Below are 25,037 nucleotides of genomic sequence, written 5' to 3'. Positions count from 1 at the left end.
CCCCACAGCCAATCTCTAAAATTATGTGTAAAGCCTGAAACATGAATATAAATCTGGAATGTCATCTACAAAGAGCACACATGGGTATGATGGTCAGGTGTCCACAAACTTTTAGTCATTTTGTGTATTCTAGCATTTTTGGGACAATAAATGTATCCATACAAAATGTTCACATACCGATTCAGAGAATTTTTTTTTTTTTTGCTACTGCAGCACAAAACATGCAAGCTAATGTAATCCATAACGCTGTCTTCTGATTTGCGAGCTCACCTATTAGCTTTGTCCTTCTCTGGTTTCTGGACAGGTTTGGTCAGAGGGGATCTTGTTGTTGCTATGGCTTGGGATTTTAGCCTGAGAGCTAGAAAATAATTATTAGGGTTACAGTTATGTAAACATTTGTTTGATGTGACATTATATTTGAAGGTAACAAATAAAGAAAATGTAAAATACACTGCGGAATTGTCCAGTTAAGAGTCAGTGAGACAGGTAGACTGAAATGGAGTGTGGGACAGAACTGATTGTGGGACTATATGAGCTATATTTGTACAGTAGAACAAGTTAGATTGTATTCATTAATATTATTACTAATTAACAGACGCACACCAGTCATTGAAATTTCATTACTGCCTGCAAGCTGATCACTTTACTTTTTACTTATGGTTCCTTGTGTTACCTCTTTATTCATTGTTTTGGCTTTGTTTTCTGGGAGGAAGGGGCAGTAGGAATGCTCAGTCTAAAAACAGTGAACAATATGTGGACCAAGGGATTAATTTGTCACACTTCTTTCTTTCTGCTCAGGTTGAGCTATTGTTTGGTCTCTAAAAAAATCATAGAGCTTTGCACAGACCCAGACACACACCAGCTAAATTCACAATGCTAAATAGGTAGGTGTGTACATTAGCCCTATAGTTTCATTAGCAAAACCAAAGATGCAAATTTTATATGCCAAACCTGTATATTATATACCAAGTCTGCTATTGTGGTAAGGGGAAAATGATGTAAAATATTATAATCTAAACTGATCCATTAACTTTAACTTTACTGGTTTGCTTCATTTTTGACCATATAAAGTTATACTGATTGCTCTTTTTAGACACCTGAATTTATTTATTTATTTTTATCAGTAATGGTAATTAACCTTTCATATTACTCGTACTTAAATTACAGAAAATCAGATAAAAACAGGAATAGGTCTTTCACTTTTGGAACTTCTTTTTTGTGCCCAAGGCTTTACATATCAGTGATCTGTAATGGACATAGTGATAACACTTCAAGGCTTGAATAAAGAAAATCGATAGCTATGATGTGATCATGGTCAAACCTTGGCCACTGGTGTTCCGGGGACTGCTAACACTGCTCTCTGGTGAGAGGCTGCCTGATGTAGAGGGTGTGGTTTGGGAACATTGAGCATTCCCAGGGCTGTCAGAGGTGGAGCCATGAGTTGAGTCTTTCCCCGACGCTGTGGTTTTGCTCGCTTTAGCTTTACTCGTTGCCCCAGTCACCCCAATGGGGGCAGATTTGGGCCTGGCACGAGGTGCCACACTTTTTTCCTGGAGTGATTTGCCAGATGTGCCATTGGCAGTAGAGTTTTCTCTGCGAACCGTGGGGCCAACACTGCCATTCAGCACGGCTTTAGTGGTAGAGGGTGGTTTCCTTTTAGCTGGGCTGCTGGTTTTGGCACGGCTTGAGTCAGCGGTGCCAGGTTTGGTTTTAGTGGCAGCTGTCGGGCCCAGACTATCGGACTTCATGGCACTCGTGGCTGCTACGATGCTTTCAGCAGAGGGACGTGGGCCCCTGAGGCCCTTCAGAGGCCGAAATGTCGGAGGACTGTCACACGGAGATGATGAGACTGAAGGACATTTCCCAAGCTTCTGCTGGAGAAGACAGAAGAAAGGGGAAAATGAAATGTACTGAACTGTTTTTAAATGATGGCCATTTTTTTTGTATCAAATGCAATTTTACTGATCGAGATTATCAGAGATCCCACATTTTCGTTTAAAATCCATATTTATGAAATAATGCAGAAAGACTTCTTGTATCATATCATAGTACTGTTGATTTTTCAGTTTTGATTGTGGTAATAATGTCAGTAATACACAGTAATACATTATCCTTTTTAAAGCAACTTACAAAAGCACTTGGATGTAAAAAACTGATATGGTAGATTTATTGACCTTTATTTACCAATTTTGCAATTCAGCAATTCTCTAGTGTTAGCCCTTTGTGAGAGTCAGATGTAAAGCTGTAACTAAGCTTTGAAATACAGGAAATTCTTAATTAAGGGCTTTTCAGTTTCAAGAGAGGAGAAATTGAAAGGTTCATGAGGGAGGGACTGCAAACTAAGGAACAAACCTATTGCACAATAGGCTTCACAACAATAAATAATAAGTGAAGGTCAACAAATAAACTGTTCCAATATAATTTAAGAAAATTATAATAATATAAAGGGTAATAGTTGGGAAATTAATGGAAAGAGGAGTAAAACACTGCTTGCAATCTTGTTTTATTCCATACATATCATTCTCTGGAGAATAAGAGAAACACCACAGGAATTTTCTTTTGTTTATGATAGCATTAATTTGTGTTAGTGAGGCTGTGGTACTTTCCCTTTCCATAACCTTCCCCTTTAATAGCTGAAGGAGTACATCTTTACACCACTACAACATTACACAACAAGGCATATTATATGTATTTAAATCTTACATTAGCATAATTATATCACTTTACTCCCAGTCACAGGACCAACTGCAGAAATGTGTATTTGCCACCAATAGTACGAGACAATATAAAATCTCAAAACACACAGATGGTGAGAGGTGTAACTAGCACAAGGCAGTTTCAGTAAAAGGAAAATTAGGAATAAAACCAAATGGAGAAAAAGTGAGAAATCCAATATGAAGCAGAGGAAAAAAAAACCTTCAGCCTTACAGCCTTGATCCAATGACTTCCTGTCAGCCACAACAAGGTTGCTATGGTAATGCCCTACGGAAACGCAGGGGCTTTTGCAAGGCATCCATGCGTCAGAGGCAAAGCCAGTTTTCCTGCAGAACACCTGACTAAGCTTAAAATCAGTGCCTAGAGCTCATTAAAATATACCCAGGCTCAATGAATCAGATTCAGATTCACATGGCATCTGTGTGTGTGTGTGTGTGTGTGTGTGTGTGTGTGTGTGTGTGTGTGTGTGTGTGTGTGTGTGTTGGGGGTGTGTAGTTTTATAGCAGATCTGAAAGAGAACTCATGCGATAGTAATTCTGCAGCCTCTGTAGTCGTGACAATAAAGCAGATTATTACTGGTGAATTCATATTATTGAGAGCTTGAAGTAGATGAAAGTGGTGTGGCCTCTTTACCTGTACGTCTCAACAAGTTGGGCTTGTTCTCTTAAAAATGAAAATCATAGTAAGGTAGGAGTGGCCTCTTTACATGAAGGTCTCATAAAATGAAAAAATAGTGTCCCAAATCTATATACTGTGACAGGACCTACTGCTTGGCTGTTGACACAGTACATACTGATCATTATATGTTTGTAGCATGAATACAATCCAGACATACTACTAAACATCTACATGCTGGTACTGACATTAGATGTCAGACTAAAAGCAAAAACGCAATTGTTTTTCTCAAACAGTTCACTCAGGTGTTGTTAAACAAGTATGATACAGTCACAAGGAACAACGGTTAATACGCCTAGCACTTAGCTGTTCCGAGCCAGTCCATGTGGCATTATGGGATAAGCACAGTGTTCAATGTGTCCATACTGAAGAATCACAGCGGGAGCAGTAGATAATCCATGTATTTCACATTGAATGTTTTAAGAATACTAAGAATCTGGACCTAATAATCCTCTGGAGTACTGCTTTTAACCTAAAGTATAGTAGGGTATTTAGATACATCTGTAGTTCTCATTAAATAAGGTGCGGCCTCACACTCCTAATGTGCCCCCCCCCCCCCCCAAACTCTTTGCACAATACTGAATCTCATCATTTCACATTTCAACCAGCTTTAACCTTTACATGTATTAATAATGTACACTTAATGTAATTTAAAACATAGAGATGTGGAAAATTACCTGAGAGCTGGTTAGGACAGGCTTTTTAGTCAGTCTTCTGCAATCTCCAGTATCAAGAGTAGCTTTATTTAATGATGAAAGAGAGAAAAGATCAGAAAACATTTATAGTATAAATGCACAGTTTTAATCAGTCGGTTTGACCCCAAGTACATTGAAAAATCTTTTATAGTGAACACACACCATAAATGCATGCACATGTTTAAAAGAAAATTGCATAATCTCTCAAACATCACAACTCAGACACCAACTAAATGCCAAAGCCAAAACAAGCATCATACTACTAATTGCATTTTTCCACATTTGAATGCAATTCACTTATATGGACCAGGCATTTGTCTTTCATCCACACAGAATTGGTGTGTAAAAAAAAAAAAAGCAGTTCCAATACACACCCAAACACTATTACATTCCACTACTAATCCAATATAGCAAGCAGATGTGCCAGTGCTCCTGAGCAACAGTTACATGATAGTGAGAGATTTCTCCAAATTCTGATTTAGATCGTCCTTTAAAGACCGAAGACATGATGAAGTTGCATAAATCAAAATACAGACAATCTAAAGTAAAACACATTTTTAAAAGAACACAAAATGGCTCTACCTGGATTTGTGACTGTATGCTGACATACATCTGCATGTGTCACACCATGAGCAATACAATGTACCTGAACTGCATTGTCGTGACTATTCTGATTTACCAACAAACGATCAGCCACGTGTTTTTTTTAACAAAAAATAAAAAAATAATAATGACAGTTTTACTAAAAGCTACAACAAAACAATTTAAGGATTTATTTTAATATTTAATGTCTAAAGTGTGACTAACATCACAATACTATTATCAGATTGTGGCATTTTTGGGCTAGATGTATCATATTATCCAACTCTTTTGATAAAGCCCTGTTTCACACAAATGCAACCCACAGGAGGTACACAAAAACACCAAGAGCATTATTTATTTCTGGAGGTCTGAAATCATCAACAGAGCTGGTTTGAACCTCCTACGCCGGCCCTTTAAATCCGCTGAGCCCAGCGCATTCTAGCCTTAATGTTATACTCCATCAATCTGCTACAGAGCTGCATTAGCATGAGAATGAACGCGTTTCATACACACACACAATGACACTCCCACTGAACATAGAAGCTGGACAGAAAGGTACATGCTACTCATCATGGATACAGTGCTTTGTTTCTGCATTATATAGGCTAGTGTACACACACACACACACACACACACACACACACACACACACACACACACACACACACACACAAAAACACACCAGAGTCTAATCAAAGAAGCACATCCAAGCTCTTACTCTTCTCGTATTCTTCAGTAAACACAATCCTCCCATTTTGTGTGTGGGTGTGTATTCCTGTCTTTCTTTTCTCTTTCCTCCTTACCTGCGAGTATCTGTTCCCGGTGTCTGGGATGCAGTGTTTCCCATCCTCTTGTATGTCTCACCGCAAAGAACGACTGAAGCAGAAAAGTCCAGAGCCTTGCACGCAGTAAACACACCTCGTGTCTGAAAGGCTGGAGCACAGTGAGTGAGTGAGTGAGTGAAAGCGAGAGGGAGTGTGAGAGAAAAGGGATAAGTGGGGGGGAGAGGCTGGGGACGACAACAGCAGGGAAAGAGGAGCCAATGTGCAGCTGCTTGCAGAGACGGGTCGCCTTGGCAACCCTCCCCACACCCTCCCAGAATTACCCTTGAGCCGCAGCAATGATGTCAGCAGCCGTGGCTGCCTGTGGATCTACCTTCAGTGACTCCAATATTCTTTGGAAAGCTTCTCCAATTCCCTTGCTCTTTTATTCATGATTTCTGTTTCCCAGTCTTTTAGGACTGAGGGTCAGAGTGCTAATTTAAGAGGAGGGCCGGAGTACAAATTTAAGAGGAGTGAGAGAACAGAGAAACACAGAGAGAAGTATTAGAAAAATATCTCAGCTGGACAACATTCATTTCTTTTAAGTGATCATAAAATGCCACATTCAGTATAGAGCACAGTTCATTAGTGTAAATGTACATCAAAGGCACAGTGTTGTACTGATGAACGACTTTTGTACAAACATCTTGTTTCTTTGCGAATATTAATATCACTCTGCACCTATTACTGAAGTAGATGCCTTCATCTTCCTATAGATACAGAGACAGATTGGGCGTGGTGTTTTATCCACTCTGTTCTATTTGTAGTGTCACATTATCGTAATGCGTTTTAAGTCATGGACATTAATGCAGAGCTTAAATCTCAGGATCAAATGAGGCTCTTATTCTCCTGACACATGCCATCACAGACAATCTGACCCAACCCCTCTAACACAAACACACAGAGAGAGAGAGAGAGAGAGAGAGAGAGAGAGAGAGAGAGAGAGAGAGAGAGAGAGAGTGGGAGAGGGGGAGGAAGAGGGAGAGAAAAAAAGAGAGAGAGAGAGAGAGAGAGAGAGAGAGAGAGAGAGAGAGAGAGAAATGTTCTGTTCTAGAAACTGTTCTGAATTAATTATGCAATTTGAACTTCAGTAACACATTATTAATATTAATTCAGCAGCACACAAATCCTAGCACATGCTTGGTAATAGTGAAAATGTGTAAACTATTGGACTGTAAAGCTGACAGAACAAAGTGGCTTAAAAGGGATTTGAATGAGATTAGCTTTGATCAGTGCGGACTGTTAATTTCAAGCTTCCCTTTGATTGGCTGTTATTGTTGTTTACCTCCACGTTCTCTTGCCCCTGACTGGCAGGTTCTGCTGTCAGCATGTGTATGTCTGACTGTCCACTCAGTTGGTCCACCGCGCTGAAGAGTTCACAGCAGTTCTCCACAGTCACGCTTTCCCACACGGCTACACACACCTTCTTCAGCAGTGTGGGGTCATGTGTAAACTCCTCCCTCTGAGACAACCAATTTATGTTACAGTTACTAGCACATTTATATACATCATGAATTTGCTTCTATAAGATTGAAAGGGTGTGTATGAATATTTAAAGTTTAGAGAACAGCTAAAACACAGTCAGATCAGCTCACAGAAGGAAGCAGTGGTGTGTGGGACTTGGATTAAGTTTATGCATGTGAGTGTTCCTATCCTATAGATGTTGTGGTTGTGTGTACATGTGCGTTCCTACCCTGCGGAGGCTGTGAAAGGCTGTGGTGTGTATTATTCGGGGAAGATGTGTGACGATGGAGTGTAAACAATGCTCCTGTAGCTCGGTGGCCAAACATGCAACCTGCTTCGCCCATTTCACCTCAGGCAAAGAGCCAATCAGCTGCTCAGTACCACACAGCACTGACACAGAAGTCTGCACTGTCTGGAACATAAACATACACATATCTCTTTGTGCCCAACAAAGGAACATGCATTTTCCCCATTTCACTCAAACACACACAGTCTCTCCTCCTCTATAAAGGAAACAGTGCACACACTCATCCATATTTCAGTTAATAAATCAGCGGTGTAACAGATAGCATGTTAAAGAGGCTCCGTGTTTAGCAGTGACAATTTCCTGATGTAATCTAAGCTCCAGCAGTGTTTGTGTGTGTGTGTGTGTGTGTGTGTGTGTGTGTGTGTGTGTGTGTGTGTGTGTAATAATGGGAAAGCAGCCAGTTCATGGCTGTACAGGTCATGAACTGGCTGTTTGTAGATGCAGAGACTAACTCAATTAAAAACCCTAATTACTCCGCAGTCATTCACTTAAGCAGCTGTGGATCAAGACACAGCCAAGGCTGATGAATTTCCTCCTGCAAAAATGGACAGATGGACAATGGGTATGGAGATCCTGTGGTTTTGTGTGTGTGTGTGTGCACATGCATGTCTCACCATGTTTTTAGTGACTGTGTTAAGGCAGTCTCTCTGTAGCTCAGGAGGAAGTATGGAAAAGTTTCTCTCTGACCAGCATTTTACAAAATGCTCAGCTACCCATCTGAGGAAGGAAACAACAATATATATATATATGTTGTTTTAGAGAAAACTTTTAGAGAATGGATAAAACAAAACAGAAAAGCTTAGAGGAGCATTAAGGCTAACGAGTACATTTTGCCCATGAGTCGTAATGAGACTAGTAACCTGAAAAAGTTATAGAACAGATAAAGGAAACCGAAAAAGTCCCAAACGAGATTTGAGAACAGACTGTTTAATCCAAACAAATATGAACTAGAAGCTAACCAGAACAGCTGAGAAAACCACTGGGTGCTAAGTGGAACAGCCTGACAACAGCTGCAAGCTAAAGATTTCCCGCTCAGCATATGTTGTACTGCCAATTTTCACCAGCTTTTTACCCCGCACTCTTGAGTGTAAGAAAGGTGCTATAGCACAAAAATGTCCTTTTCTTTTTATTATTAAAGCTAAAACGCTCAGAGGCCTATTAATATCAGTGGGGGAAAAAAGTGTTCCCAACATTGCAGCTCTTTACAGCTGAATCATCTCTCACTCCTACTTACAGCACAGGCAGCATGAAAACATCAGGGGCACATACATGCACCTTTTCCCTCATACCTAAGTCTTAGTGAATTAGAGAAAACAACAGAGCTACAGAGCCACATAATTTAACAGCAACTTTAATTAAAAAAAAATGTGCTTAATTGGTGCTCCAAATCTGAAGAGGAATATATATATACACAGCACACGCACATATACACACACACTAATATATATATATATATATATAATATATATATATATATATATATATATATATATATATATATATATATATATATATTTTACACACACACACACACACACACACACACACACACACACACACACACACACACACACACACACACACACACACACACACCCCAATCTGGTACTGGTAGAAATAGAAATTTAATGTGATCTTTTAGTTATATCCCTTCCACATTACTAGATAAGATTTTGACATGGTCAGTGTTGATACAAATCTATACAAGATTCTAGCAAGGTCAGGATTTTGTTTGCCGCATTTAAATTGATTCGCATCAAAACATCCAGGACAAACAGTTGGGATAACTCGTAATATTGACCTACTTTTGTTTTACTGCATGATCTCAAAACACTGCATGTGCTACACAGTACTATACTGAACAACTAATAATGCACTAGCCTGTGCCCAGGGTATGCACAGAATACGCCCTTCATTTAGTATCCTCTTGAGATATAATGCAAAAAATACAGAGGCTGCTCATCATGAATGTTAAAGTACTGTGATGTTGCAATTTTACATTCTTTCATTACAAATACATGAGAGTTTCAAATTAGTCTTTTAGCCAAATCCTTTAACATGTTATTGTATACCATCTAATCTCAGAAGCTCTAAAAGCAATACAAGCTCAGGATGTTCAATGTCTGTACATTTGTTAGTTGTTCTTTGCAAATGTTCACCTGACACATGAGCTGTAGAGATTGTGGAGGCCAATGGAATGGCTGATGGCAAGGCACTCGAGTATGCTCCTCTGCACTCCTTCAACAGGCTGCAATAAGAAGAAGAAAAAGAACAAAGTATTTTTGGGGAAAATTTTGTAAAACCCGCCTCTAACTTAGCCTCCTCCATCACATGACAGCCACCAATCCGGTTGAAGCATTTTAAAGTATTGTACCAAGCTAAGATTATTAACGACTGGAGAAGGAGAATAGAAGACAGAGGCAACAAATTGGAAGTGAGAACAAGAGTAAAACCAGTCAATCATTTTTCAGAGACATCTATACACTCGCCTCCCACTGTAATACAGTAAGAACCCAGGCTCATTCATGAAGTTCTCCAATGCGACGCAATGCATTAAATCACACCAGCATAATAGCTTAAGTTTATGCAGACATCAAAGATTAGAAAGGGAAAAATAGCATACTTTGTCATCTCAGATTTTAAAAAACATGAATACATTTTATCCAAATTAAAAAAAAATTATAATCTTTACTATGTAAGCCATCTTCCTCCAAAGATCAAGTTAGGAGCCAGTTCAACAAAAAAACATCTGAAACAGTTAGTCTGTCTAAAAATACATAAACTTGCTCAACGTCTGACTCTCACTGTTTGGGGAAGACACAATTAAAGTTTTGAGCCACAGCAAAACAGACACTCAATTCAGTTTGTAATTAAACCGAGGTAATGAATTTGATGCAAGTTTCTAACCCAGACTTTAAAAGACCATATATATATTTTAGCATGTGATTATAGCTTTTCCAGGCTTTATGTTGTACTAACCGACTATTCCATGTAAACAGCAATTTAGAGCTGCAAGCCAGACTTCCAGTTATTATGAGCTACAACAAAAACTTTTAGGCATCAGCATTTGTGAATCTCTTCAGTTGAAGGCTCGTGCTCCCTGATCTTAGAACAACCCATAATCAGCCCATTTATTGTTTTTTATGCACAAGATTTGTGAGCATTGTACAAATCCTTCTTTTTCGACTGAGAGTCCTCCTCATTAGGACATGAATACCACACAATACCTAAAGAATGTATTTTTTAATGATTTATTAATTATGATAATTGTTTGAGCATGTATTATATATTTAGCTAATGACATTTATTTATTTTGTGATTAAGCTGCTGTCTGCTATGTTCTTGAGGCGAGCCTCAGAGGAAGTGTGCAATAACAGCTGTAAAAGCACCGTGAGGTGGTGCATAAAAGAAACAGGCACTTCACTTGATGAAATGCACAACATAGAGCTGAAGGGCTCCTGGAGTAAGGAAAACTTGATTGCTTGATTTTTTTTTTTTTGTTATCTAGTTGATCGTTAGTTACTGATAACTAAATATTTATCCGAATTTAGCTATTAAGTACAGGATTCAGACAATGCAAATGAATATGCAAAGATGACATTATCAAGACATGGATATCCAGATCTCATGTAAATGGGGCTGAATTGTACCAACTGTTCTGTTGTCTGGAAATCAAAACGAGCAATCATCAGCACAGAGTACAGTATACACCAAGTCCAGGCTTTAAACTGGAGCCTGCATTCATATCTGTGTCAACAAGCGGAACAGATGGAGCTGCGACTGGAGTTCTGCAGTGCTTCTTAAACATGCAGAGAGACAGAACACTGCAGTTAGACAGCACACAGGCTAAAGCACACAAGCCAGCAGCAGAAAACATGCAAGGAATTTCACCAGAATCATGAACTCAGACCCCAGAAGCACAGCAAATGTTATCACAGTCTTAGAGAAACAAAATTGTTAGATGTGGTGCAGCAAATTCTGGTGAAGCTGAGCCGGTTATTATTCTGTTTGGGGCTGGTACAAGTTGTTCTCCCAAACCGTAATTATAACTGTTTACTTGCATGTAGCTTTCAAAGAAGGAGACTTTTCTGCCAACCTAGCAGTTATGCACGGAGCTGATGTGAAGCTGCACTGACGCTGTTTCCTTCCATGTTTTCCAATGCTTAAGGGGCATGCAGGAGGTGGTGTGAGTTAGATAGCACTGGAACTGTGCCGAGATACCCGTGAATGTGAACACAGATTGTTTGAAAAGTAATCTGCATCATTAGTTTCCCCAAACACACACGTGCTGTGAGTGACAGGGGGAACATTATGAGACAACGTAGAGCTGAGCTGCACATTATAGCACCAAAATAATTAAATATATGAACTATTGGTTTATTGTATTATAATTATTATATTGTTAAATCACCTATACTGTTAAATCACCTTATTCTTGTCAGTACAGTATACTTGTATCTGGCAGAGGATTGATAGGATAAATGCAGACTCATTTTGTGGGTACTTTTTCCATTAAGCCATTACTACTGGATTGTGTGTGGTGTATTGTGGAGAACAATCTAAACATTTGTTCAATAGAGAAAAAGAGCCAGGTATTACCTTAGGGAAGAACCTGCAATAGTCTCTGGTCAGAACCATTTCAGCCACATCCTTCAGTCCCTCCAGACCCAACATATCTGCTGCCATGACAACCTGACTGAGGGACACACAGGACAAGTCAAAATGAAATATGGCACACTGCTGCATTGAATCAGCATCATGACACTGGAGGAAGCAGCATACTGACAAGAAGCCACTAGAGTAAAGATGATGCTACCTCACATTGCTTCCTGGTGGAAGGTCCATTATGGCTCCATACATAAAGTGTAGAAGAACCTCCATCTCATCTGGGCCCAGTCTAAAATACACACATAGAAAAGAATAGCAAATAGAGTTATTTCTGGATGTTGTTCTAGGACACAAGTACAACATGAAATATTGGGCCAGGTTTTCTAGATCAAGCATAACTTTAGCCGTGGACTCATTTAAAGGTGAATTATGCAACATTTATGAAAAATAGATCTCCAACAGCTAAATGGATGATGTTGAATAAATGTTTACTCATTGAACCCTCCCCTATTTCATTTCCCATATATGCAAAGCTTCTACACCCAAAACTTATGGATATTCAACTAAATTTAGCATGCTAACTAGTGGTTACGAATATCAAGGACTGTCAAGCCATCACTTTCAAGCACATCCAGACATTTAGCAACTCTAGAAACATGTAACCTCTAATCAGAATGATTTATAATGGTGTGAAGGGGTGTTGGAGTATGACATTAAAATGACTGCCAAGACAACAATTCAAATGCAATAAAATATTTCACACCAGACAACGGGTTTCCAAGCAGGGTATTGTTTTGAATACTACAGAATACTTTTCTACACTTTTATTTTTATTATTCCAACATAATTTTCCATATAATCTGCACTACTAACAAATGAAAACTATTAACTATTGATAAATCTAAATGAACACATGCATTTCCATGACAACTTTAAATTCAAAACCAAAGTCCATTTGGCAACCTTAAGTGGTAGCATAATTCAATAGGTACGAACTCTTGCTACAGTAGGTGTGCCATTCAACTTGTATATTAGCGTTTGCAACTACAGTAATAAAACATAATCGATGCCTTGGTCTGTCATTTGGCATGCCCTTAGTGCCCAACACCTTCGAGTGTGTGAGAGGAAGGCGCGTTATAGCTATACATATAGCAGCATTTGAGATTTCACTGGGACGCAATCCAAAAACAGAAGAATGGATGGATTGAATCGATGTGTTGTGTATAAACTGAGCAATTTGCTTTTGTCATCCAGTCTGTGTTTGTCTGATGTTAGTAACCATGTGCACACACACACACACACACAGAAATGTGGTGTCTGATTTACTAACACATACTATAGCATAAATAATTAATGCACTGTAGGCGGGCTGCACAGACAGTATCACATGCCAAGTTTAGTTAAGCAGCGCTGCCTGGAATACATTATATTAAAAGAAACTTAAAGGGGGAGGAAGAAAGCAATAGTAGTTGGCAAGTCATAACGGTGGCATTAATCTTAGAGAGATACTGAGATAATGGTACATTTTTGATGATGTTGAACCAGAGCCCAGCCTATCAGCTGATACTGATTTGATATTGACTTTTTTCCAGCGATAATTGCAAAATCTGTTTAAAAGGCATTGCTGTGAGGAAGCCCCATTTGCTTGTCTCCTTCAGTTAATGATGAGATTAAGATGGGATGAGCCAGTTACAACTTGTACGTTTTAGTTTGGTTTTAAATTTTACAAATTCAGTGTCTTCCACTTATTTTGGGAGCAAGTTTGTGACCTTGGGCCATGAATTCTGTAACCAATATCATTTTAAAATTATTCTTTTTATTTCCTTTCATATCTTCATTAAGTTATTTATATAAACAGTCTAAGGAGGAGTAGGCTATGTTTTCATTTCATTGCAAGTTAATATAATGTATACCACTGTGTGTATATGACAAAGAAAAACTTGAATCTATTTAAGTTGCATTGTAAATTGCGTTGACTTACCCCTGTATTGTGATGCACTGGCATGAGCTTTCCATCCAGCTGCCACACAACATTGCTCGAAAATACTGAGAGCGAGCGCAAAGAATTGCCCTGAAGGATGTGTGCAAGCACACAAACAAACACACACACATATATAGAGAAAGGTCAGCCCAGAGTAACAACATACACCAATAAGACTTAACTTTAAAACCACTGAAACATGATATTAGATATAATACGCAACAAGTGAACAATCAGTTTTTGACATCAATGTGTTAAAAGCAACACAAATGTGCAAGTATAAGGCTAAAAGAGCAACTTTGACAAGGACCAGACTGTGATGGCTAAACAACTGGGTCAGAGCAGACCTACCAAAAGTGGTCCAAGAAAGGAGAACCGATTCAATACCAACACCCAAAGCTCACTGATGTGTGTGGGGAGCAAAAACTGTGGTACTAACACACAGAAGGGCTACTATAGCACAAATTGCTGAAAAGGTTAATGCTGGCCATGATAGAAAGTTGTCAACACAGTGAATTACAGCTTGCTAAATATGAGATTGCATAGCCACAGACTATTCAGAGTGCCCATGCCGGACCCTGTCCATCACTGAAAGCACTTACAATGGGCATGTGAGCCTCAGGCCTAGACCAATGGAAGAAGGTGAGTTGGTCTAATGAATCATGTTTTCTTTTGTGTCATTTACCTGTGAAACAGATGTCACCAGATACACTGCACTATGGGAAGAAGGCAAACCAGCAGAGGCAGTATGATACTCTGCACAAGGTTCTGCTGGCTAACCTTGGGTCCTGGCATTCATGTTTATCACATGTACCACCTACATAAACAGTGTAGCAGAAGAAGTACACTGCTTCATGACAATGGTATTTTATAATGGCATTGGAGTCTTTCAGCAGGATAATAAGCTCTGTGACACATAAAACATTGTTCAAGAATGGTTTGAGGAACAAGACAATACTGTAGGTGTTGATTTGCCCTACAACTACCCCAGACCTTAATATGATCCCACATCTTTGGGATGTGATGGACAAATAGGGCTCTCTAGTGGTACAGGCTAGTGGTTTTAGCGTTAAAGCTGATTGTGTGTGAGAGGGTGTGTTTATTTAAACACACACATTAATTTATATACACACACACACATATTATATATATATATATATATATACACACATACACACACACATACATACACACACACACACACATATATATAGGAGAGCATGTTCCATGTGCTTCTTCTGAGATTCAATAAGACAGCAGACATCTGCTTTCTGACTAACAGCCATAGAGAATCATCCTCCTTCCCTTTTCAATACACACATCCACAGTCTAAAAATAGACACTTTTTTATATTCTGTCTGTTTACCCAGAGAACATTATGCTCAAGAGGATTAAAAAAAAGGCTACTTTTTTAAATTATGGCAGCTCCTGCTGTCAAAAAACACCTGGGAGAATTTCTCTAATTAAACTAATATTACAGTCTTATAATAATATAATATCACAATATAACGGCCAGCTACAAAGCCACTACAACATGAATGCAAAGACTGACCAATTAAACTGGAGCACAGTCCCTGAAATGTACACTGACAAAAAAATTTTAATTAGTCTTGATTTCTTTACTTTTCTTTCAAAGAAAGACATCTTGATTGACTAGCACAAATGTGTGTAAGAGTGAGAGGAAGATCCTCCTCCTCCACTTACAGACATAAAAGTGAGCTGAAGAGAAGCGATTCGCTCTGTCAGTGAGGTGTAGTTATGCTGATGCTTAACTGCAGTAGTCACTACAAACACATACTGATCAGGACTGCAGCCACTTCAGCTCCCACACACCAGCAGCAAAGGAAGTGTCTTGTATCTCTAAACTGTTACAGAAGAGAAAACCAAACCATCTTATCTATCTAAAAACATCCCCACGTAGAATTCCCGGCTCTATGATTGGGTAGGCCTGAACATCCTAGTTCAGAGAAAAAAGACTCCCATTGACCACAGCCAAACAAAACAGAAACAAAAAGCTCAGCATGAAACACTGAAAACCCAAAGATCAGTCCTAAAACAATCAACTGATACTAAGACCCACTTATCATTAGCCAAATCAGAGTCATCTACATTACTGAACAGAAAAGCTCAACCCCAGGACAGATTACCATGCCATTAGGCCTTTAAACATGAAGGAGAGGATGAATTTACAGAGAATGTCTTCACAGATTCTGATTGACTACCAGCTCAGTGATCACAGTCGTGTTGACAGGAGAACCTGGCAGAGGTGAGGTCGAAACAGCAGTGCATTTTTTTTCCTCTAATGCAAAAAATACTGACTTTCAGTGATTTAATTTCCAAAGATTTTCACTGCATTTGCAAAAATACTTTAACAGAGAAACACACTGCAGTCTTTGATGCAAAATGTGTTTCCAAAAGCCACAGTAAATTCTGATCTGTTTTTTATAACGGAGTTGAGACAAGAGAGAAGAGGAGAGGTGAAGCGAGGCAGGGCAAGGCTTTTGGTCAAACCAAGTTGCTATAGTAACGACCTGGTCATAATGACGTTAAGCCCCGCTAAATCTGTATGTGTGGCATTACTTTGTTTGATATTGCACTGGTTATGACAGACAGAATGTCTAGTTCAGTTTAAACTACATTGTAAACACTTCTTATGTGCAAAATACTCAGAATTAAAGCCAGAATCTGACTGTCCCACAGGCCTTATTACTCTTTTTGATTAATTCAGAATGTCTGTAAATCTACATATATAATTTATATCTATAATAGAGGTCTTCACGGGTCCATTTAGATCCGAAAACCCAAGGTCCGAGCCGAGCGGGTTTGGGTCTAAAAGTTTCACGTGTACCTCGGACACGGGTCGGGTATAATAATAGCGGCATCGGGTCTCGGGTAATTAAAAATGAATGTGTTTTTCCAAACGGACCCGAGAAGACCCGATCTACTGTATCTCGCATGTGTGCATCGACTCGAGTCCTTTTCCAACCTCTCCTCTGTTTGCCAAGACCGCTTGCAACATGTGGCTGGTGACGTATGGCTGGCGGCGTGTGGCTGGTGGTAAGCTAATTTTCCTTGAAACAGACCTGTCAATCAATTTTGAATCCACGATGTAGCGGTTACTTTAGCGTAGAGTTACGCAACATTCGGGTCCAGTCGGTTGAAAAAAAATGCCAACAAGTCAGGTCGGACTCGGGTCTATTTTTTTCCGGTTTGTCTCTGGTCGGGTCTTTCTTTAAAAAAAAAATTATGCACATACGGTTCGGGTAAAAAGTGATTCGGGTCGGGTACATTTTTTTTTTAGACCCGAGAAGACCTCTAATCTATAATGAAACAGGAATTCTGTTCTGGTGAATTTAGCAAAAAAAATCAGAGAAATCAGATAAAATAGAGGCTCTAGCAAACATTCTCAACATGTCTTGTGCTTCACATTTTTTGCCAGTTCTAGTGCATCATCCAGGTATCAATAAGGGTGCAGTTTGCTAAATGTCCTGGTGTCCGATTACCTGTGAGCTGAGAAGACTCGGTCTCCCACCTGGATGCTGATATCACAGGATTCACTTCGTGCATACAGTGCCAAAAGGTCAGCACCGAGCCCAGAGGCTGGCTCTAAGTGTACCGAGTCTGAGAGAGAGAGAGAGAGAGAGAGAGGGAGAGAGAGAGAGAGGGAGAGAGAGAGAGAGCGCGAGATTGATTCAAAGAAATAAAAACGTAGGGAGAGCACAATTTTATTGACTGAATTGATCTTTGCTGTGAAATTGATTTGCTTCTTAAGAAAAAAAAAGTATTTACACAATTTTACTCTTTACCCTAAATCTAGTTCAGTCAAAACATGCTTGTCTCTCATTTCTGCAGTGGAGTTGAAAGGCTAATGTAGTTAACAAGTAAGGAAATCTTACTATCAGTTTAACAATCTCAAACATACTTGTGTATATATTACATATATTATATACTATACATATATCATGTTACCTATGAAATTCAGCACAGGTACCTCACATAGATACAAACTGTAACAGAGACCATTTGTACTTGCTTTTAATTATTGTTGTATGATTTTTTCCCCCTTACCTGGATCTGCACTAGCGTGAAACTCTTCATCCTCCCCCTCCACAGTGCCATTTGGTAGCAGCGAGTGGCCGTGCAGACCGGCTGATGCAGCAGACCCCTTCCCCAGGCACTTATCATCTGTGTAAACTCTCCTGAAAGTACAAAGACATTTAAAATCATCACATAAATAGAAGTGACAGATGCACATATAATTATTCTATAAAAATGGCAATTAAAGCTGCTTTGAGATTTTCCTCTCTGAGGTCTTCACCAGCTTGTAGTGCAAGATGTAGCTCCTTCAGGAACAGTTAAGTGCCATTACTCCTTCCACAGTATCAATGATAACAGCTTGTTTTCTCTAAAATTGTTGTTTTGTAGTTCCTTTTTGCTTGCTGTCTAAATTACTGGACAATTAATTTTTATTTTATTTTATGCACACGGGGGGGAGGGGGGGTGTCACGGTGGCTTAGTGGTTAGCAAGTCACACCTCCAGGGTTGGGGGTTCGATTCCTGCCTCCGCCATGTGTGTGTGGAGTTTGCATGTTCTCCCCGCACCTCGGGGGTTTCCTCCGGGTACTCCGGTTTCCTCCACCGTTCCAAAGACATGCATGGTAGGTTGATTCGCATCTCTGGAAAATTTCCATAGTGTGAGAGTGTGTGAGTGAATGAGTGTGTGTGTGTGCGCCCTGTGATGGGTTGGCACTCCGTCCATGTTGTATCCTGCCTCGATGCCTGATGACGCCTGAGATAGGCACAGGCTCCCCGTGACCCGAGAAGTTTGGATAAGCGGTAGAAAATGAATGAATGAATGAATTTATGCACACAGGTTTTAAATGGACTTTCATTACTTAGAGTTGTGGCACTCTATCACTGTAAAAGCCATGCTGATGTGCTAGGTGCTTTTGCATCACCGTGCCTTTAAGTGGCGGCATTCTCTTAAGCTGATCTCTGAAATAAATTCAACTTTATTTCAAATGTCGGATTTATGAATTTCCCTCCTCTCTAGAAGAAACATGCTAATGTGAACGTCATAGGTGTAAGAGTGTCAATGCATGTTCAGATAGCCACCAGGTCTGTGTCCCAAAATGCATAATGCATATAAATTAATAGGGCCATTTCTAGCTAGAAGCAGTATCAGCAATCACTCAGGGCTTCAGGGCTGAGCCCAAGGCCCTTGTCTGCCGCTTGAGATTGGGGTCACCGTTTTAGGCACTGCCAAAGTGTTCACAAATCTCTGGATACAATTAACAATTACACAGTTTTCTCATTATTACAGAAGCATTTGACATACGTACATACAGACATTACATAAACACACATATGTATACTTGTGTGTGTGTATATTTATATATAACACACACACGGATCCGTATGCATGAGTGTGACAAGGAAAAATAGGCTGATTGCTATTTATACAAGACCGAGAGTACAATACTGACTTCTGGTAACTTACAAATTCTAGAAGGATAATGTAACAAGCCAACATTCACTAGCTTCCTTTATTTTTAGTTATATCATATGATTTTGAAGAAGAAACAAATTATCCTGTCTTAAACCTAAAATTCAAGATTTTGTATCTCATTATTGCCTCAATGTATCACACTATTAGAATTCAATACAAAGTCTGCAGCAATTTTACCAGGACACCACCATCACCACCATCACCACCACCTTTCTCCTGACCTTTGCTTTTTGCATCCGGATCTTCTCTCAACATTCACATTCAGCGTCAAGAGTCAATGTTCTCAATACTTCAGCACTTTCAGCCTAATTTCTAACTGCCTGCTGATCTGCTCACTAAAGTGTGAGAAACCACTAGCATCGATATAGATGCAAATTTTCAGGAGGCTCTAGTCCAAACATCCAATTCAGTCACTTTGCCAAGCAGAGTATAGCTTTTCTACTGTGTCTCTTACACTGGCCTATTTACTATCAATTTCAAGTGCTGCAAATATGTACTTCTACGAACTTTGTCAAGCGAGTGTACGTGGTGCATTTCTAGGGTGTGTTTATTTCAGGTAGTGTTTAAAGGGCAATGAGCAAGGTGTTCCAGATACCAGATAGAGGGGAGGGGGGGAGAAAAAAAGAGGAGAGAGAGAGAGAGAGAGAGAGTACCCTCTGCAGTACGTCTCTGCACGGAACACAATGTGCAAAACTAAAAACTACACACACATAAGAAAAGCTGACAACCCGAATAATAAGAATAAAGCATGATCGCTAGCACAATCCAGAAAGCCGTTATTGAGAAAGGATGATAACAGAAGATACAAACAACTCGATTCATGCTGTTAGACAGGTTGTTTGTTCTGTTCACTGAAACGAGTAGCATGTCAACAGTTTATGACTAAAGAGAAGAATTCACGTCTCCTAAAGAAAAACCAAAAGCTTACTATAAAGCTGAAATAAAGCGCCACCTGTCAACCACCTAATGACAATGCAGCTTCCAGATGAAGAACACTTGAGGGAATGACATTAAAGCTGAAAAGATAATGGACAATTGACATACATTTAAAGTGTTTCATGTTAAACCTATTATTATAAATATTATAAATCACGCTATTAAAGCTTTCTTCCTAATATTATCTCAGAGATGTTCCCTGCCACTCTGCCTTACTCATTAGAATTTATATATTTCTAAAAAGCTGATTTGTGCCAATGTTAAAAGCGCTACACAAATGCAACAGAACTGAACGGAATCAGTTGAACTGAGAGGAAAAAAAAGAAAAAAGAAGAAGAAGCATGCATTAGCAATCAGACGTATAATACACACCGAATGAGCTCCTTGAGTGCACTAGGTTCTGTTCCCTGCAGGTTGATGATGGAAGCATTTGGTGCGGTTCCCTGGAGGAGGTGAGGAGCTCGAGCCAGCAGCACAGCCTTATGGGCCTTGAGCCGGAAACCTGAGCTCAGACACACACTCACATCTGTCTCCTGCTCCTCCTGCAACAGCCTGAAACCATTTGAGAAATCTTTACTATAACAGTGACAGAAATAACAACAACAATAACAATATTAATGATAATAAATAGTAAATAATTCATAGTAAAAAAAAGTGTTTTGATATAACAGTATACATTGCTTACAGAATCTGGTATAGAAATCGATGTAAAAATGAATGATGTCATTTTTACATGCAAACCCATCAATACTGAATTTTTGGAGTCTTGAGAGTCCTCTTTACTCTACTAGACACCACTACAGCAGTGTTATATGGTGTTTAACATCAGCCTGTTTGAAAATTACAATTCAGAAGCAGCCACCATCATTGTTTTTAATTGATTTAATAATAAATTCATGTTCAGAAATGTTGTGTCCTCATCAGGTACACAATAAATCTTGAGCCTGTCAAACCATAAACTGTTAAATACCCTACCACCCTTAAGGTAAACCACGGTTGTAGTAGAAGTTCAGTAAGAACTAATAACAATGTAAACTAACAATAGTCCAAATACAAGATTCAGGGCACAGGAAGTGAACACGGAGGCTTCTCCTCATGCTACGTTGTACTACAGTAGATTAATCAACTCATTACTATAAAAACACTCTGACCTTGAGGATGACGTGACCATCAATAAAGGCAAGTAAGCGAGTGCTTCTGGAAGCCGTACTATACATAGACAGCCATAGACTGCTTCATACAAGGTTACATGTTTTGTATCATGAAGTTCCTTAAGGTTTAGGTTTTAGGCACTGACAGCAAATTGGTACAAGATGCATTCTGTATGCAAAACACGATTCACATGGAAACAAGGAAATAAAAAAAATCTGAACTTATATCCTTGGATTCCACGTGTGGAAAAAACCCTTTATGCTCCTTTGCCCCACACTCCCAACATGATCATCATTCATGTCCCCTGATGTAGTGAGACTGATCTGGGTGACCCAGTATATTACTCTATTAATGCTGTAACCACTACTGCTGAGACAACAACGCTCACTCCATAGTGACAGAGAAGTAGGTCAGGACGAGCTTGAGGACAATCAGGCGTGCTTATTATTCCTGTTTGTGAAATTAAACACTTTCCTTTTACTTAACCTCCATCTACAACATCTTTATCACCAGTAAGTCTAATGGGAGTCGAAACAAGTCAGGCTTAGTGATTTTGTAAAATGATTTAATGATTTCTGATGGAAGTCGTGGCCTAATGGTTAGAGAGTCTGACTCTTAACCATAAGGTTGTGGGTTCAAGTCTCGGGCCCGCCACGACTGAGGTGCCCTTGAGCAAGGCACCGAACCCCCCCCCCCCCCCCCAACTGCTCCGGGTGTGTGTTCACGGTGTGTGTGTGTGTGTGTACACACTGCTGTGTGTGTGCACTTTGGATAGGTTATATGCAGAGAACAAATTCTGAGTACGGGTCACTATACTTAGCCGTATGTCACTTTCACTTAATGAAAGACAGTAAAATTGGTAAATTCTCTCTTTTAAAGTCTTTTTTCAAAGAATTCAATTTGCCTCTCTCACACACACTTTTTTTTTTGCTTGTCACTTCCCAGTGACAAAAACTACATTTACATTTAGAAGAGCTAGCTTGCATACAAGTAGAAACCAGACTGTCACACAAATTCAGTGCATAAAGTGTTATGGTTGTGTGTGTGATGAAGTTTGAAAAGGCATTTTTGAAGTTTAGAAAAGGCACAGGTGATGTACTTTACATTAGAAAGTAATGGTTGTAGGTTTTTTGTTTTGTTTTAATTCAAATATATTTTTTCTGCAATTTTTCAAATAATTTTTAAGGTTTTTTGTAGGGAGTGTGTTTACATACTCATTCAGCAGGCAATTTAATCCAGATTAGCTCAGCCCTGGGACTCTATACATATTTTCATATAAAACCAATAACAATATTAAAGATTATAACTAAAGAGTGCTTTTTCCATTATAACACTTCAGACCTCCACACCTCAAAGTAACCAAGACAAGTAGCTCTGTAAATTTTGTTGCCAAGTTGTGCAAAACAACAGACACAACAGCAGTGTGTCCTTTAGCAAGAGTTGTGTCTGGTGGATCAAGACATCCCTCTCACAACTCTGTACTACCCAAGTCCAACAATGATAACTGTAGCAGCATCCTATAACCGCTGAGAGACGAAGTAGCAGGAAGAAGCATTGTTGACGCGTTTCACTTGTTCCTTGATCACATTTATTGAATGGATGACATACATGTTGTACAGACTGACGAAAACACTAACTCAAACAAAAAAGCATACAATGATGCAAAACTCCAAAAAACACAAATTGTTGACTAATTATGCTGAAGTCTATACGAAAGCCACATTAAAATACACCAATAAAGTTTTACGGTCAACAGAAAGTAAGCTTCCTCCCTCTTCCCATACACACTAACAAACAGGAAATGGAGTGAGATTTATACACTTGAACCCCAATGAAGCACCCTGACCCAGAAATGCATTACCAAAAAGATACAAAATAAAAGTCAAGCATATAGTGCACTTACAATAACAGTACAACCAGTGCCTGCTGGTAGTTATATTATATTAGATGGACTGAAGTATCTCTGTGCACACACACACACACAAACCTGACATAATACTTACTATTTCTGAGACTTCTATATAATTTTGAATAATATATTATACTATAATTAAATGTTTGATGTCCAGAATGATCTACTGGCCATCCTAGGCAATTGCGTGTGATGGTCAGATGTTCACATACTTTTGGCCATGCATCGCTTCAGACAAAATGCAGATCAAATCTACGGTGATGTTTAACTCTTTAATCGCGTAAATCGAATGATTACATCAGGCTGCAGTTTGTGCTCGAAATGAAATGAAAAGAAATCAGAAATGTTTGGAACCACTGTGTGATTTTTGGTGGTGCTGTTCTGCCTGGTTCCAAACACAAAAAAGACAAACACTTTTAGACATTTTTACAGCAAATAATCTGTGTGGGGAAACAAAACAGGAAAACTTATATGGAAGTGTTTTTAAGTTTGAGTCATCTGCTAGTTCATTTATACCAGCTGCACATCCACAATGTGAGTGTGATTCGGAAAAGTTACCTGTTCAGGTCTGAAGACAGTGCACTAGCCAGCTGTTTACTCAGATTGCTTTTGTGTTTGCTCTCTTTAACCTGGAGCTCTCTGACAGTCTCTGTGGAGAGCATCACTGCGGTCTAACACTCCTCAGTCAGCATGCAGCCTGGATCTCTACAGGCTTTCTGGAATTCTGCTGAGACACACACACACACACACACACACACACACACACACAGACACACACACACAAAACAAAACACTTCAGCTCAAACCTTATCTTTAAGTTCAGACTTTAAATCCAAAATCCTTCAGTCAGCATCTGGACATTGGAACACAAACAGATTCACAACGTTCACTTACTAATGTGTGCGAAATTATGAAAGACACAAAGCAGGTAGTGGGAAATTAGGTTAATATGCTAACTGCTAACTGCTAGTAAAAAAACAAACATAGAAACTGTTGCTAAGGTAAAAGAATTATGACCCAAGGAGATAATGTTAACGTCGTCGAAAAACGTTACGTTTAATACATTCACAAGAAGAAAAAAAAAGCCTAAAAGGAAGAAACATGGCGTTTTTCAACCTGCTAACAAAGCTAAGATTTTTATTTACACTATAATGTAACTCCAAATTTAGCATTCATGCTAAATCAGGTGTGCACGCGCATCTAATACAAAAGCACTGACCTGTAAGACATCAGGTAAGAAATACTCCATATTTCCTCTGCTTTCTTCCCGGCTGAAGGTCTACACCTGCACTGATGTCGCTGTTCATGCAAAACCTACAATAACCCTGATATGACAGAAGGGCAAACGACTCAATACTGCCTACGTAGGTGCACTTACACAGTGTGAAGTAATTCTTTAGACGCTCTCCTGCCACTTCCGGTTTTCTATTTCCGCTAGAGGGCCCCATCCTCTGTGTACATGGTCCTCAGTCATAACCACAAAGGATTTGGGGTAAGACAAGCCGAACACCGCAGCACTTCAGAATCAGAAAGAGCTTTATTGCCAGGCATGTTTACACATGCGAGGAAATTGTTTTAGTGACAGAAGCTCCACAGTGTAACATAATGACATAAACAGTATAGACGAAATTTGTATGTACACATTTACAGGTGTGAGAAAAATGTGCAACTGAAGTATAC

At 39.3% G+C, this 25,037-nt stretch overlaps 1 protein-coding gene across 4 annotated transcripts in view; it reads right to left on the bottom strand.

The window, feature by feature from the left end:
• Window positions 1-24,758, bottom strand: part of btbd8 (BTB domain containing 8) — a 30,567-nt gene extending 5,809 nt beyond the window's left edge. The window contains exons 1-16 of one of the 4 annotated variants that reach the window (XM_027146866.2): window positions 24,577-24,758; window positions 23,916-24,081; window positions 20,666-20,845; window positions 17,917-18,047; window positions 17,352-17,469; window positions 13,849-13,938; window positions 12,076-12,156; window positions 11,859-11,955; window positions 9,419-9,507; window positions 7,874-7,976; window positions 7,182-7,364; window positions 6,774-6,950; window positions 5,471-5,600; window positions 4,068-4,129; window positions 1,322-1,871; window positions 271-358 (exon numbers count right to left, since the gene is read on the bottom strand). In XM_027146866.2, the coding sequence (XP_027002667.2) occupies window positions 271-358; window positions 1,322-1,871; window positions 4,068-4,129; window positions 5,471-5,600; window positions 6,774-6,950; window positions 7,182-7,364; window positions 7,874-7,976; window positions 9,419-9,507; window positions 11,859-11,955; window positions 12,076-12,156; window positions 13,849-13,938; window positions 17,352-17,469; window positions 17,917-18,047; window positions 20,666-20,845; window positions 23,916-24,019 (2,183 nt within the window). In that variant the 5' untranslated portion in view covers window positions 24,020-24,081; window positions 24,577-24,758. Of the gene's footprint in view, window positions 1-270; window positions 359-1,321; window positions 1,875-4,067; window positions 4,130-5,470; window positions 5,601-6,773; window positions 6,951-7,181; window positions 7,365-7,873; window positions 7,977-9,418; window positions 9,508-11,858; window positions 11,956-12,075; window positions 12,157-13,848; window positions 13,939-17,351; window positions 17,470-17,916; window positions 18,048-20,665; window positions 20,846-23,915; window positions 24,085-24,576 lie in introns of all 4 variants that reach the window. The other 3 variants (XM_027146865.2, XM_027146864.2, XM_027146868.2) reach the window with 3 other exon arrangements.
• Between the last annotated feature and the right edge of the window lie 279 nt (window positions 24,759-25,037).

This window comes from Tachysurus fulvidraco, chromosome 5, assembly GCF_022655615.1.
Source record: "Tachysurus fulvidraco isolate hzauxx_2018 chromosome 5, HZAU_PFXX_2.0, whole genome shotgun sequence".
Lineage (NCBI taxonomy): Eukaryota > Metazoa > Chordata > Actinopteri > Siluriformes > Bagridae > Tachysurus > Tachysurus fulvidraco.
The sequence above is the reverse complement of the archived record's forward strand: the minus strand, read 5'-3'. Positions and strand labels throughout refer to the sequence as shown.